This window comes from Anser brachyrhynchus (assembly GCF_964034855.1).
Source record: "Anser brachyrhynchus genome assembly, chromosome: 1".
NCBI lineage: Eukaryota > Metazoa > Chordata > Aves > Anseriformes > Anatidae > Anser > Anser brachyrhynchus.
Genome location: NC_137694.1, coordinates 43,423,602 through 43,435,472, shown reverse-complemented (window position 1 = coordinate 43,435,472; position 11,871 = coordinate 43,423,602). Strand labels below are relative to the sequence as shown.

General features: G+C 50.6%; 1 protein-coding gene and 1 long non-coding RNA gene across 14 annotated transcripts in view; one reads left to right on the top strand and one right to left on the bottom strand.

The window, feature by feature from the left end:
• Window positions 1-47: 47 nt before the first annotated feature.
• On the top strand, window positions 48-8,991 carry LOC308200292. 2 transcript variants are annotated; one of them, XR_013955441.1, is made up of 6 exons: window positions 48-1,429; window positions 2,139-2,302; window positions 2,496-2,636; window positions 3,182-3,335; window positions 3,547-3,708; window positions 7,679-8,991. It is a non-coding gene; the product is annotated as an uncharacterized lncRNA (long non-coding RNA). The 2 variants fall into 2 exon arrangements; XR_013955440.1 differs by lacking the exon at window positions 2,496-2,636.
• ZC3H7B (zinc finger CCCH-type containing 7B) overlaps window positions 7,824-11,871 on the bottom strand; it is a 45,255-nt gene continuing 41,207 nt past the window's right edge. For all 12 annotated transcript variants that reach the window (XM_080572023.1, XM_080572022.1, XM_080572024.1 and 9 more), the window contains exon 23: window positions 7,824-11,655. In XM_080572023.1, coding sequence (XP_080428149.1) covers window positions 11,463-11,655 — 193 coding nt within the window. In that variant the 3' untranslated portion in view covers window positions 7,824-11,462. The remainder of the gene's footprint in view (window positions 11,656-11,871) is intronic.

Here is an 11,871-nt window from a genome sequence, read left to right as displayed (position 1 = left end):
CTCTGGGAGGCAGACAGGGAGCGCGTTCGTATGATGTAGCACTTACTGTGTGCCCCTGCTAAGTCCCTGCTGATCAGTAGCTTAACGCATCTTTCTCAAGTCTGCAGCAGCCCTAAGATAAAGGATTTCTCCTCAGAAGTGACACAGAGTCTTTTTCAGAAATCCAGCAGCCTCCTCTCGGAGCGGTGATGTAACGCGAGCAAGTTCATGCACCCTGCAAACACCCCGGTAACAGCTGGTTAAGTAAGATCTTGAGCATGGAAAGCCCCTCCTATTAGCGGGGGTTTTAGCGGGGAGGGGTGGACTGAAGACAGGACGAAGGTCTGATCTTCTTTATGGGGATCTGCCTTGCGAAAGAGCATTTTACACGTGCTGGGGTTTTCTCTTTTCCCGATAATTAGAACAGAAGTGCCTTCATTTCTCAGCTCGCTCCTGTCTATTTCAGGAGGCTCAGCCTCACAGTGGTCTGAGTCCCAGCGATCGGGCACAGTCCAGCAACACTCTGAAAAGCAAGCACAGCTAGGCATGGAAGTAGCCTGAGCGAAGTCGTTAGGGTTTTTCTCAGTGCTTAAAACGAAGCATTTCACTGGTCCAGCATTTGGAGTGCTAAAAAACGATGGGGTTTTCAGACTCTCAATAGCCCAATGTTTCTGTTTTGTCCCATAATGAAGTGCATTTGATTTAACTCGATAGAAACCAAGAAGAATTGCCTAGCCAGGCTGGGTGGCTGGGAATTTCAAATTAGCTGGGGAAGTTTCGTGATCCAGATCCCAATCTAACCAGGCTCAGAAACTACAAGGTAGATTCTTTGGTAGAATTCTTAATTACGGTACAATTACATTATAACCTCTTGGGATTTTCCCCGAGGTCTGCTCTTCCCACTTCCAAAAAAGAATGGAATAAACCAGCCAGCAGCGATAACCACTGCTGATGAAGCCGGGGAGCATATTCCCCTTCCAGCCCACACCCATTACAGTGTCCTCTACCCACCCAAAGCCGGAGCCAGCAGACAGACCCTGCAGATGTTTTCGAAGGTCTGGTTTTCGAAGATTCTGGCTGCTGGGAGCAAGAGAAATGATCACATCTCTTCGTCCTGGAGCCCAGCCTGACTGTCACGAGGTCTGTGTCCTGTCCTGCAGTCTTCTGGCTCGTTCTGGCTGCTCCAGGCAAAGTGAGAGGGGTCACTCGATACCGCCAGGCATTGCTAACATTTGGGAGAGCTACTGTCATATATGCCTAGGCCTGCTCCTCATCCCAAGGTGGCAAGGTGAAGTAGCTGCCCAGTGCCAGGGACAGCTGGACCTCCTCGTTTTGCCCCAGGCTCAGGCTTGTCTTTAAAGCTGGACAAACATCTGACCACGTGTCTGGAGGCACCCATAAACTTCACATCAGCTGCAAGTGACTGACGTTTATTCCTTTGGCAAATGAGGTTTGTTGGGAGGAAATTGTCACTTAGGGTTTTGAATTATTAGCCTTCAGTGGATATTTACAAGTTATTGTGCACAGAGCTGAGAACTTACCTCTCATCTTGTGTTTGCCACGTCCACAAAGCCTCCTGCCAGCACTGTGTACCCTCCTTGATTCATAGTCCCCAGAAATTGAGCTCTCACCCAAGAGAACAACTGGGGTAGCATCACCAGTAGGATGCATCAACACTGCCCTGACCTCCAGCCCTGGGAAATAAGAAACTACGCTGTGGAGTAGAGGCAGAGGAGGGGAGCATCCGTCTGCCCTTGTGTCCCTACCACGGAGAGCCCTTGAGTTGCTTTAGTGAATGGAGTTGAAATGTTGGCTCTGTGTCACCATGGAAAGCTGCAGGCATGGCCATAGATTGCATCATTTGTGCCTGCTGCACCGTTATCAGATCAGTGAGTTATTTATTTTCATCGTCATGCCATGTCAGCAAAGGTCTCAGCAGCTCTGCTCCATCACTCAGAAGCCCGGTCAGCCCCTAACAGCACATTTTTCTCACAGACTTGACCAGCCCCGGTCAACTTGCTTTGGCCCTAAATGGGTGGCACACAGAAGGGTGCACTGAACGTGACAGAGAGGGCCAAACTCCAGGAACACCTATTTAAATTGTACAGGCCAGGGGTACCTTTATTTTAAAACCCTAATTCTGCTCCTTTCTTTGGAAGGATCTTTCTACAGAGGGCTGTCACCAGGCCTGAAGTGCACCAGCGCCCGCGGATCAGCGGCTGGGAGGGTTATCAGGCCTGCCGCCCTGACACCTCGAGGCCCCGAGGAATAGTTCTGGACACTCGGGCTTCTCCAATACAGCCGGGTTCATCACAAGGAGCTGGTGAGTGGGGTTCTTTGCACAGATCTCCAAGTTGTCATCTTTCCCTCAGCGGTGCTTCTGGAGCTGCCTTTCTGCCTCCCCTCACGGTGGTCCTTCACAGCCACCCGCAGCCCCAAAACACGAGACGGTGGCACGCCTGGGTGCCTTCTTGGGCAGAAACTCGTGCAAATTGTCACTGTGGGTCTTTTACTAGGTGGTGGCACCTGGCTGCAAACTGATTTCTGGGGCTGATGTTTCCTAAGGAAGCTGAGCTGCGTGTTACAGGTGGCCGAAAGCACAGCTCGCGGGGAGCCCACCAGCAGCGGGGACGCTCAACCAAAGAAAGGCATTAGAGGTTATTATTACTAATTGCTACCTCAGCTTCCTCGGACGAGATGAAAGCTTGGCTCAATAATCCAATGGAACGTTTCCTCTTAGAAAATAAAAAAACATTTTTGCCTGATTTTCCAAGGACACAAAGCTTACACAACAGTATTATCTACCCATCCATCTATCCACCCCTCCCTTACCCAGAGCACACTACCCACTTTGACAAAGGGATAAATACGTTTAAATTCATTTTTCTACCTGACAGCTAAGCTAGGAAGAAGAGGGGGTCAAATTAATGGCTCCTCAGAGAGAAAAACCTGCTGGTTTTTGTTCGGTTTGATCTGGGGCACGTGCTGAGACCCCAAAGCACGTGCTGCCCCTGGCAGGCAATAGCGAGGGGAAAGGCAGAAGCCAGCAGTACTGAGGGGATTTTGAAGTGGCAGACAAGGTAGGCTACTCCCCTGAGGTGTACCCAGAAATAAGGACAAAAATCTGTAGAAGCCTTTAGAAGCTTTACAAACCATGCTGCTCTCAAAACAGCTTTTTTTTTTCTTTTTTTTTTTTTTTCAGTCACCTGAGACCATTCACTTCAGCAGCACAGCCATTGTTTGGAAATTTCCATACAACCTCACAGGGGGATGTCTTCTGCTGCAGGTCCTGCAGACTGAACCTGCCCATCACGGGCTGGGTGGTCCCAGTTCTTGCACCAAGCACAGCTTGGTAGGTGGGTTCCTCTTTCTTCTTTTGTCCAAGCAAACCCTTTGCCAGAGGTCAGTCACTGCCTCTTTCCAGACATCCGTAATTTTATTTTTTCTTTTACTAGCTCCTAGGACAAATAAACACCACGCTCCAGTGACAGCTTCCACTGTGGGAACTTAACTATTTATTTGCATAACGTGTAGGTCTTAATAGCATTTTTCTTTTCACCTTGGCAGAGGCTGGCAGGTTGAATTTCACCAGGACCTTTCCGAAAGAACGCCTGACCACATCCTGGCACCTCTTTGATGGGGTTGAGGTGCTGCTGGAGGTGATGGGCGTCTGTGGAGCTGCGAGGACACCCAGAATGACAGCAGCAAGGAAGGCTGCGGCCGAACCAGGTGGGTCTGCGTCCACAACAGATTACTTTGAAAGGAAAGGAGGTGGGAGAAGGAGAGAAGAAGCCAGCACAGGAGGATAGCTGAGGGTGGTAAAAGCGGCACTGGGGCTCTGCATTAGCCAAGGTGCTAAAGACAACCTGGTGCCTGAAACATGGGCGTGACCCTTTTTCATGGCAGCAGTGTGGGGCACGGACACGCTGTTATGCTGAGCCCCCTTCCCACCTCCAAATGGGCTGCCTCCTCCGTGGGCAGGGCATCACATGCGAACACACGTATACGTATGTGTGCATGGTGCCTCTGTCCCTCCGTGGAGGAGGGCAGCGAGCCCCTCCATCCTCACTCCTCACTGCTGGCCCTGGCGTGGCCTTTGGCACCTGCACCTCCCCGTTGCAGGGATACAGCCCCTGCAGAGAGGCAGGCGGTGGCTTTGCTTTCTCTGTGGGCCAGGGCTGGCAGCAGGACAGGTGCCTCCCGCAGCCCCGTTGGCACTGCTGGGATCCCCCAAGTGACTGGCACGGCTCAGCAGAAGGACCCACCTGCACCTCCCGCCTGAGGCGAAAGGATTTCTAAAAACTAATTCCCCCCCAAACAAGTGCCAAAAGCTAATGAGCTTTTCCTTCCCACCCCGCTGCCAAGACATACCCCCCTCCTGGCGTGCTCACGTGGCAGCCAGGTTCGTGGGAGCTCTGCTGTTCTGCACGTGGCCTTCCCTGTGAGGTGTCTTTTGCCAGAAAACGAGGTGTTAGGCAGGCAGATAATGTGAGAAAGATGGGATCACCAGAAGTTGTGCCACCCTGGGCAGGAAGGAAACCTAGAGCTCTTTGTGCATTTCCCTGCTCCGGAAATGCTCTGGGAGCCTGGGCAGAGCTGGCTTTGGGAGCTCTCCGTGCAAGCCTTTGCTTTATCAGATCCTTGGCAGGAGGCAGAGCCCCCTGAGATGCCAAGAGCAGCGATAAACCAAGGTGTTTAAAGCAGGATGGGGAAACCCAAGGACAGCAACTGCTGGCCCTCTGCCAGGGAAAACGGCTGTGTGGAGCAGCAAGAAGATGCACGCTCCTGCAGCCATTTCCTTCTCAAAACGAAGAGGCTGCTGAAATGATCTCAGCCAGCCCTCAGCCAGCCCTTCCCAGGCTCACTCACCTGCCCCAGGAACGATTTGACCCCTGGCAGGAGCAGGGACCCCGCAGCACTGAGGCCGAAGAGGTCAGAGACCGATGGACTGATAGAAGAGTCAACAATCTGGGGAAAGGATGGGAGAGCTGAAAGAAAACAACCGATCTGCCGAGAAGCCTGGGCAGGCTGGCTGCAGCTGATCCCCAAAAGCCACGATATGAATGTTGGGGTCTTAAACAGGAGACAATCCGGGCTGCTGAAAGTCTCTTTTGAAGAGACTGTTTCTGTATTGAAAATCCAGCTCAGCTCTCAAGGGCGATGTCCAGTGCAGTTATCCTCAAGCTGTTTGGCTGAGGAAAATCGAGGCCATCTCCCTCCCGTGGAACCAGGACTTTCCCTCTCTGCTGCTGAACTTTGCTGGGGTACAAACAGGGGAGCGTGCCTCGGTGTTCATTTAGAGAAACTATGCAGCTTTTTTCATCCTTCCTGAGCGTCTGCCTTGAGGGCCCCAGCACTACCGAAGGCCCACAACTAAAGCAGACAGAGGAAATCCACAGAGAAATGCATGAAAAAGCACCTCCAGCGCTGAGTATTTTTCCGGTTCCAAGCAAGCCAAATCCACTCTGGCATCTGGGTTTAGAGATTTCCATCTCAGCCCTGGGTAAATGTCATTTTTGGGAGGATTAAGCCAGATGGTAACAAATAACCCGCTTTCCTGGGACTCTCAGCTATGTCTGTACTTCCCAAGGCTCTCGGGGGAAAAGAAAGAAAAAAAAAAGGTTTTCTGGGACGCTGCCATCCATAAGCTGAACTGCAGAGAGGAGCATCCACGAAAGGGGCAGTCTCGGGAGCTGCCGCAGTGGAGAACGAGTCAATCAGAGCTCTCTGTTCCCTGCTCTCATCCTTGCTGCACCTGGATCTGCTTTCAGGAAACACCACCCCTGCCCTGGGGGCACCAGGACCTGCTGCTCCTGCCTCAAGCGGGCCGCAGAGAAGCAGGAAGCAAGAATCCAGCCGGTGAGGGGGAGAGGTTATTGGCAACGGCCCTTCCCCTGCCATCCTGGGAAGAAAGGGGTGAGGCTGGACGAGACAGGCCGGAGCTCCTGAGCAGCATCCGCAGCTTTTCAGGAAGCCCCAAGAAGACCTACGCCCAGAACCACCCCGCAGCTGCCCTGCTGTGTGTTCAGCACCTTCCTCTGCCCTGCACCAAATGGCTGGCTGCCCCAGCCTGCGCTCCTGCAGCCTTTCCTCCTCCACTTCCCCACATACCAATCGCTCCCATCCAGCCCTGTCCCTCTTTTTACTATTTAGCGCATCGCTTTCTGCCCGATGTTTCTCTCACCGAGTGCCTACACGCGTTTCCTACTGCGTGCCCTCCACCCCCGTGGGTGACCCGCACACCTCCTGCAGGGCACGAACTGTTTGCTGCTCTCCTCGCACACAGCATGATGCAACACGGCCCCGCTCTGAGCGCAACGGCTGCAGCAAACAATTAACAGCGATGACCACGTTTGCCTCACCTGCTGTCACTGCCCAGAAATGTTTCTCTGTGGTGTGGGAAGGCAGAGTCAGTCACAAAACTGCTCAGGAATCCCAGCTGCAGCTTACAGGCTTGGCAAGGCAAACTGCCTCCACTGGGCTGCTGCAGGGTGGCATTAAAGGCCTTCAGTATGCAGCCTTCCTCCCGCCTTGCAGCCTTCCTCCCATCTCTCAGGGGTCTCTTCCTCTGCTCCTTTCATTCTTCCCCAGGACCCGAATCCTTCCTTGTGCTCTGCCCCTTGCCTTAATGTCTGCTCAGGTTCCCAGGAGGGTGTGAATACCGAGCTCACCACTCCTCTCCCTCTCTCTTCAAAATACGAGTTTCTTTTCTTCAGTGGAGAAACACTGGTGAGGGCTTTATAGCTGAGGTTCAAGCGTGCCAGGAAAACACTGCAGTGTTAGTATTGGTGTTTTCCTCCTCATGCTTTGTCTGCCCTGCAATTTGACAGTTTTGGTCTCCATTGGACCAGGAAAGCTACACTTGCTCTTGCCAACAGGGTCTCAGTAATTTGTGGAGGGTAAAACTAACGCCTTTTGTGTTGCACGTACTCAGTTTAGCACCTTAAAAGCGCACCCATCTCATTCCCTCTGCTCTACAAGCTCGTATTCAGGCCTCTCCTCCTTTGACCAGAAGGACACGAGTTGTGTTTGCATCCAGGCGCATCGGGGAGATGCCTATCGAGTCTCCCCTCCTCAGGTCTCACCGCATATGACCTGGTCTCCCTGCAGATTGTACAACAGTAGCGGGGTATCTCCATGGGACCCCCTTGTCTTTGCCACATCTTCAGCTTTGGCTTGATCAAGAACCCCAGATTTAATCTGCATTGTGACGGCTTGGCAAAGGAAGAAAAGCAAAAAGGTTTTTATTAGGAAATGTTTTCACACTGACATTGTCCCCCAGGTGTGATCTTCACCACACGGCACCATGCCAGGGGGAATCTGCGCAGATGCTTCTCATGGCTCGAGCTGCACGCGACTCCGGGGGTAGGAGTAAGGGCATTTTCCCTGGCAGGGTGCTCACTGGCAGGCAAAAGAACTGGCTGACCCAGTTGAACAGAGCAGTCTACACAGCAGAACAACTTCCAGCTTGAGGTGATTATGAGACCTGGTTACTGGAGGTTTCAAAACACAGGTTATCCCAAACATCTAAAACTACGTGTTAATGCAGAACATGTACATTCTTGGTGCTTACGGGAAAGGAAGAAAACACAACAACAACAACAAAACATTTTAAACACATCTAAAGTTCACAAGAACTGAGTGTCTGATGAAAAACTGCAGAATCTGTTAATACATATATATGCAATTTTCCACTCAGCAAGAAGAGCAGTAGATTATACTGAAGGATGGCAGAAAGCACAAACAATCCAGTGCCAGAAGTCCTCCCTTTGCTTCCCTCCATACGGTAAGGAAAAAAGGCTTCGTGGGCTATTTGAAAAACGCACACACACACTGTATCAGGAGAGGGTTTAAAGTGCACACTTTTATTTTCTATTACAAAGGCTAAAAGAAGCAAGTTTGTTTTTTTATTTAAGAACAAAACCAAAAATGTTGTTAAAACATCTACATTATTATCCTGATACTATACCTTATGAAAGATACTAAGTTCTTTTTTAATAGTAAAGCGTGGTATTCTTAAATTATATTAATACAAAGACATATTAAAGGACTCGAAATCATTACTACCCAGCTCAGAACTGCAGCATCCCCTTGCTATCTTTTCCTTTCACTTGCTAAAACCCATCCGTTTTTGACATACAGTTTCATACAAACTAAGTAGGGTATTTTTTTTATTTTATTTTTCTTCCCCCTGCAAAGGTCAGGTTCACTCCAACACCAGCGTGACTTAAATCCCTGCCCTTACCAAAGGATTTGGGAAAAGATTTTCACCAAGTCCTTCAGCATTTAACAAGCTGATCTAAATGAAAGCCTCTGCTCTGTGCGTATGTGTGGTTATTTTACAGGATATGAGATTTTCTTCTAATGTTATAAAGTGAAAGCATCACTTCTGTTAATAACCCTCGGACTTGGTTCCGTGCTGCAAAATTTTCTTCTTCCCTCACGTGGATTATTGAACAAAAGAGGGAGTTATCAAAGGGTCTCGTGAATGCACCACTAAAGCAGCCCTACAACTTACTTGTGGTTTAACTGCTGCAGAGCCGTGAGCGCTGAGCATTTCTGCTGAGAGTACATAACATGCTGAAGAAAACCCTCTTGATGTGATAAAGTGAGCCTGGGAAGCCAAGTGTGAAGCTTCCTGCCTTTTACAATGTCCCCTTAAATAATATAAGCAAAGCCTTATTATTAAAACTTTACTCACTAGTTAGCAGTATAATACTCTTTCACTGAGATGGGACTGCAAGGACATCATAGGGGGTTTTAAAAGCGTCACCAGGGAAACCTGTCCCATCTCAGAATTTATACCTATCTATATAAAACCCTCCCCTCTGCTATTTCCCTTTCCCAAACCCAAATAAAAGTCTTCATATTTAAAACTGGAGATGCTGCGTTTCCTGGCCCGAGTCCTTTTCCTTTACCCTCATTAAAAAGATTCTTTCGATACCACACACATATAATATTATATAGAGCGATATATTTAATACCTGTGTATATATGCTTCATGGGAGGGGTCACATATATACACACTAAAACAAGTCTGGTGACAAAGTACTGCAACACCACAGACCAGGTTATCATATCAGGGAAAACAAAAAGAGATACTCAACGCAACACCCGTGACCGTGGGCCTCCCTCCCCTCACGCATGCTTGCCCTCTCCCCGCCTCGGCCCCGCCGAGTAGCTCAGCTCTCCTTGCGGAGGCAGGGAGAGGGGACAGCGACCCACTCTGTAACCTAAAACAAGTTATTGTATGAGAAATCATGGCGCAGCGAACACTTGAGTCACACTAGAGATGCAGGTTTGCTTTAAAAACAAAAACACTTGCCAACATTCCCCAATCCAGATTTGCTCCTTGGCGTCTCAGCCCAGTAACAGCAGAACGGGATAACCCAGGAGCCTGTGCCTACCTCCTCCCTGGTCTCTCTCTGTTTATCAAGTTGCCCAGTTTGACACAAGGAGCACCAGCAGAAAGTACGATCCAGACAGCTACAGCAAAGAGCAGAGGAGAAAACACAGCACCTGACCACTCAAAAACGGCCGTGTGTGACATTGCATAGGCCACTCTTCTTCTCCATAGCACAGATCCTTCTGCCTCTCCTTCTCCCCTCACAGGGGCAGAGCTGGAAATTACCACTTCCCTCTTCTCCCAGATCTACCATAAGCCACCCGTCTGTCATCAGGTGCTACAATCCTGGCCCCTTCCAGGCCACATCTCAAGGTGCTGTACAGCCAAGAAGGGAAGCTCATATGAAACCGCTGACCGCCATCCCCATTTTACAGGCAAGGAAAGAAGCTCAGAGGCACGTTTGGCTTATTTGGGGCACATCATACCACTGGGAAGACCCAAGACCAGCATGCAGCACACTGCTCCTGGGCCGTAACTGCCTCAGTGTTGCTGACGCAGCTACCTGGTGGCTGGTTTGGAAAGGTGCCAGCTGTCCCTACAGCGTCTCCTGCGTATTTCCATCTCTCCTGAAGCTGGGAGCCCCAAGGATATGGGAACAGGCAGGGAAAAAAGGGAGCCAACAGTGCCAAAGCACCCCGTGGTACGTGGCTAGATTGTATTTACCGGGGATACAGTGCTGCCTGCCAGCCCTGAGGGCCCTGAGCCTGCTGTCCTGGGAGATTCTGAACAAAAAAAGACCTCGCCCTTAAAGGCAGGAAGGAGATGCATTTGTGTTTGAGAGGATGGCGCCATCCATGCATATAAAACTGCAGAGTGCAGTTGGACTGCAAGAGGAGCAGGAAGCTCAAGGCAGGATGTGTTTACTGCTTGCAGGATGAGACCTGTGCTCGTAAGCGCGCTGCCAGCTGGATTCCCATCAGCAACGCGCCCCCAGAACCAGGCCCGCTGCACTGGACTCATGCTGCACGATGGTGTCCTCTGAATTCAGTCCCCACCCGATTCCTCTGGTGGTGCAGGAATAAACAGCTCTAAATAACGACTAACACACACCAGTTAAAGAGCAAGAAGGGAACCCCATTACCTCTCTGTCTTCAGGACACAAGTGGACAGAGAAATACAGGCTCCTTTCGGTTACAGCCTTCTTCCCGGCTGATCCTGCTGCGTGGAGTGCAGTGATGGATGGTGTGTCAGTCTGCACTACACCTTCTAGATGGCTTCAGTCCTACCTGTACCAGTCGCGCCAGCCAAAAAAGCAAACCAAAACTACCCACCCCGAAAACCCGTTGCACACTTGAGAAAGACGTCTAATGGGGCGTCACCAATTTGCTTCCTGGGTGCTGTCAGTCAAAACAGTCTAAAGTCCTACAATTCCGTTCCCAATACTGCAAGCAGTTTTGTTACATTGCTGCTTTTAGCTACACTGTGAATACCAGATGGCTGTTATCCTCTTCAACTCCAGTTGATGCCTCAGGGGCATACACTCATCAGGGGTTTAAGCCCGGATGTTTAAGTCAGATCTAGTGGCTTTCCTTCTTTGCATCTCAATTCCCAATTCTCCTGGTACTGAACTCCCAGAAAAGCAGGCCAATTGCAGCAGTATGAGCAGGGCTTGCTCTTGCAGCACTGAGAAAAGGAGCACATGAACTTCATGGTCTCCTTTTCACCAGACGTCTAGCTCTTTTTCTCAGCTTCGTCTTCCTGATCTCTGCAACCACACTCCCAACTGAAGGGCAGGGGAATGACAAGGGGAAATTCTCCGATTTGCCTCCTGGTACACACTAGATTCATTCATTTAAACAATGAACAGCAAAAACAGGAAGATGGAGAGGAAGGAGAATTTGGGGGAAAGGACAGAGAGAAGACAGATCACAAACTCAGTGAGCATGGCGTTCGCTGGCCAAGGAGAATCAAATTCACGTTTTCATTCACCACTAATAAATCATCATCTCAAAATCTTAAAACGAAAGAAAAGAAAAAGTTCTCTTTGCGAGACACGGATCTCGCTCGCCCTGCTACTGCCGCTCTCGGAAAACCCACCCCGCGTTTCTCCAGCCGACAGGCTCCCCCCGGCCCCTTACTATACGCCATCCCGCAATAGGAAGTTGTATTTCCCGAAGTCGTCGTCCCGGGGGCAGAGCAGCATGTCCTTGCGGGCTTTGGCCAGTTTCTGTTTCAGCACCTCCCTCCGGTCTAGCCATTCCGTCAGCTCGTCCTGGCCGTGGGCGTAGCGACACTCTTCTCCTTCGGGGCAGGCCTTGTTCTTCTGGAACCTGCCAGCGCAAGGAGCACCATCAGCGGGGTTCCCCCACCAGGGCAGGGTTTTGAGCTCCCCACCTGTGAGACTCCGCTGGGGCCCACCAAAGCTTGAGGCAAACTCTCCCTTCTAAGGGCGAGATGATTCCCCTACAACCCGTGTGCAGCCAAGGGAAGGCAACACGGAGGCTGGGCACAGACATGGAGCAGCGCCTGTGAGGGGATTTAGTCAG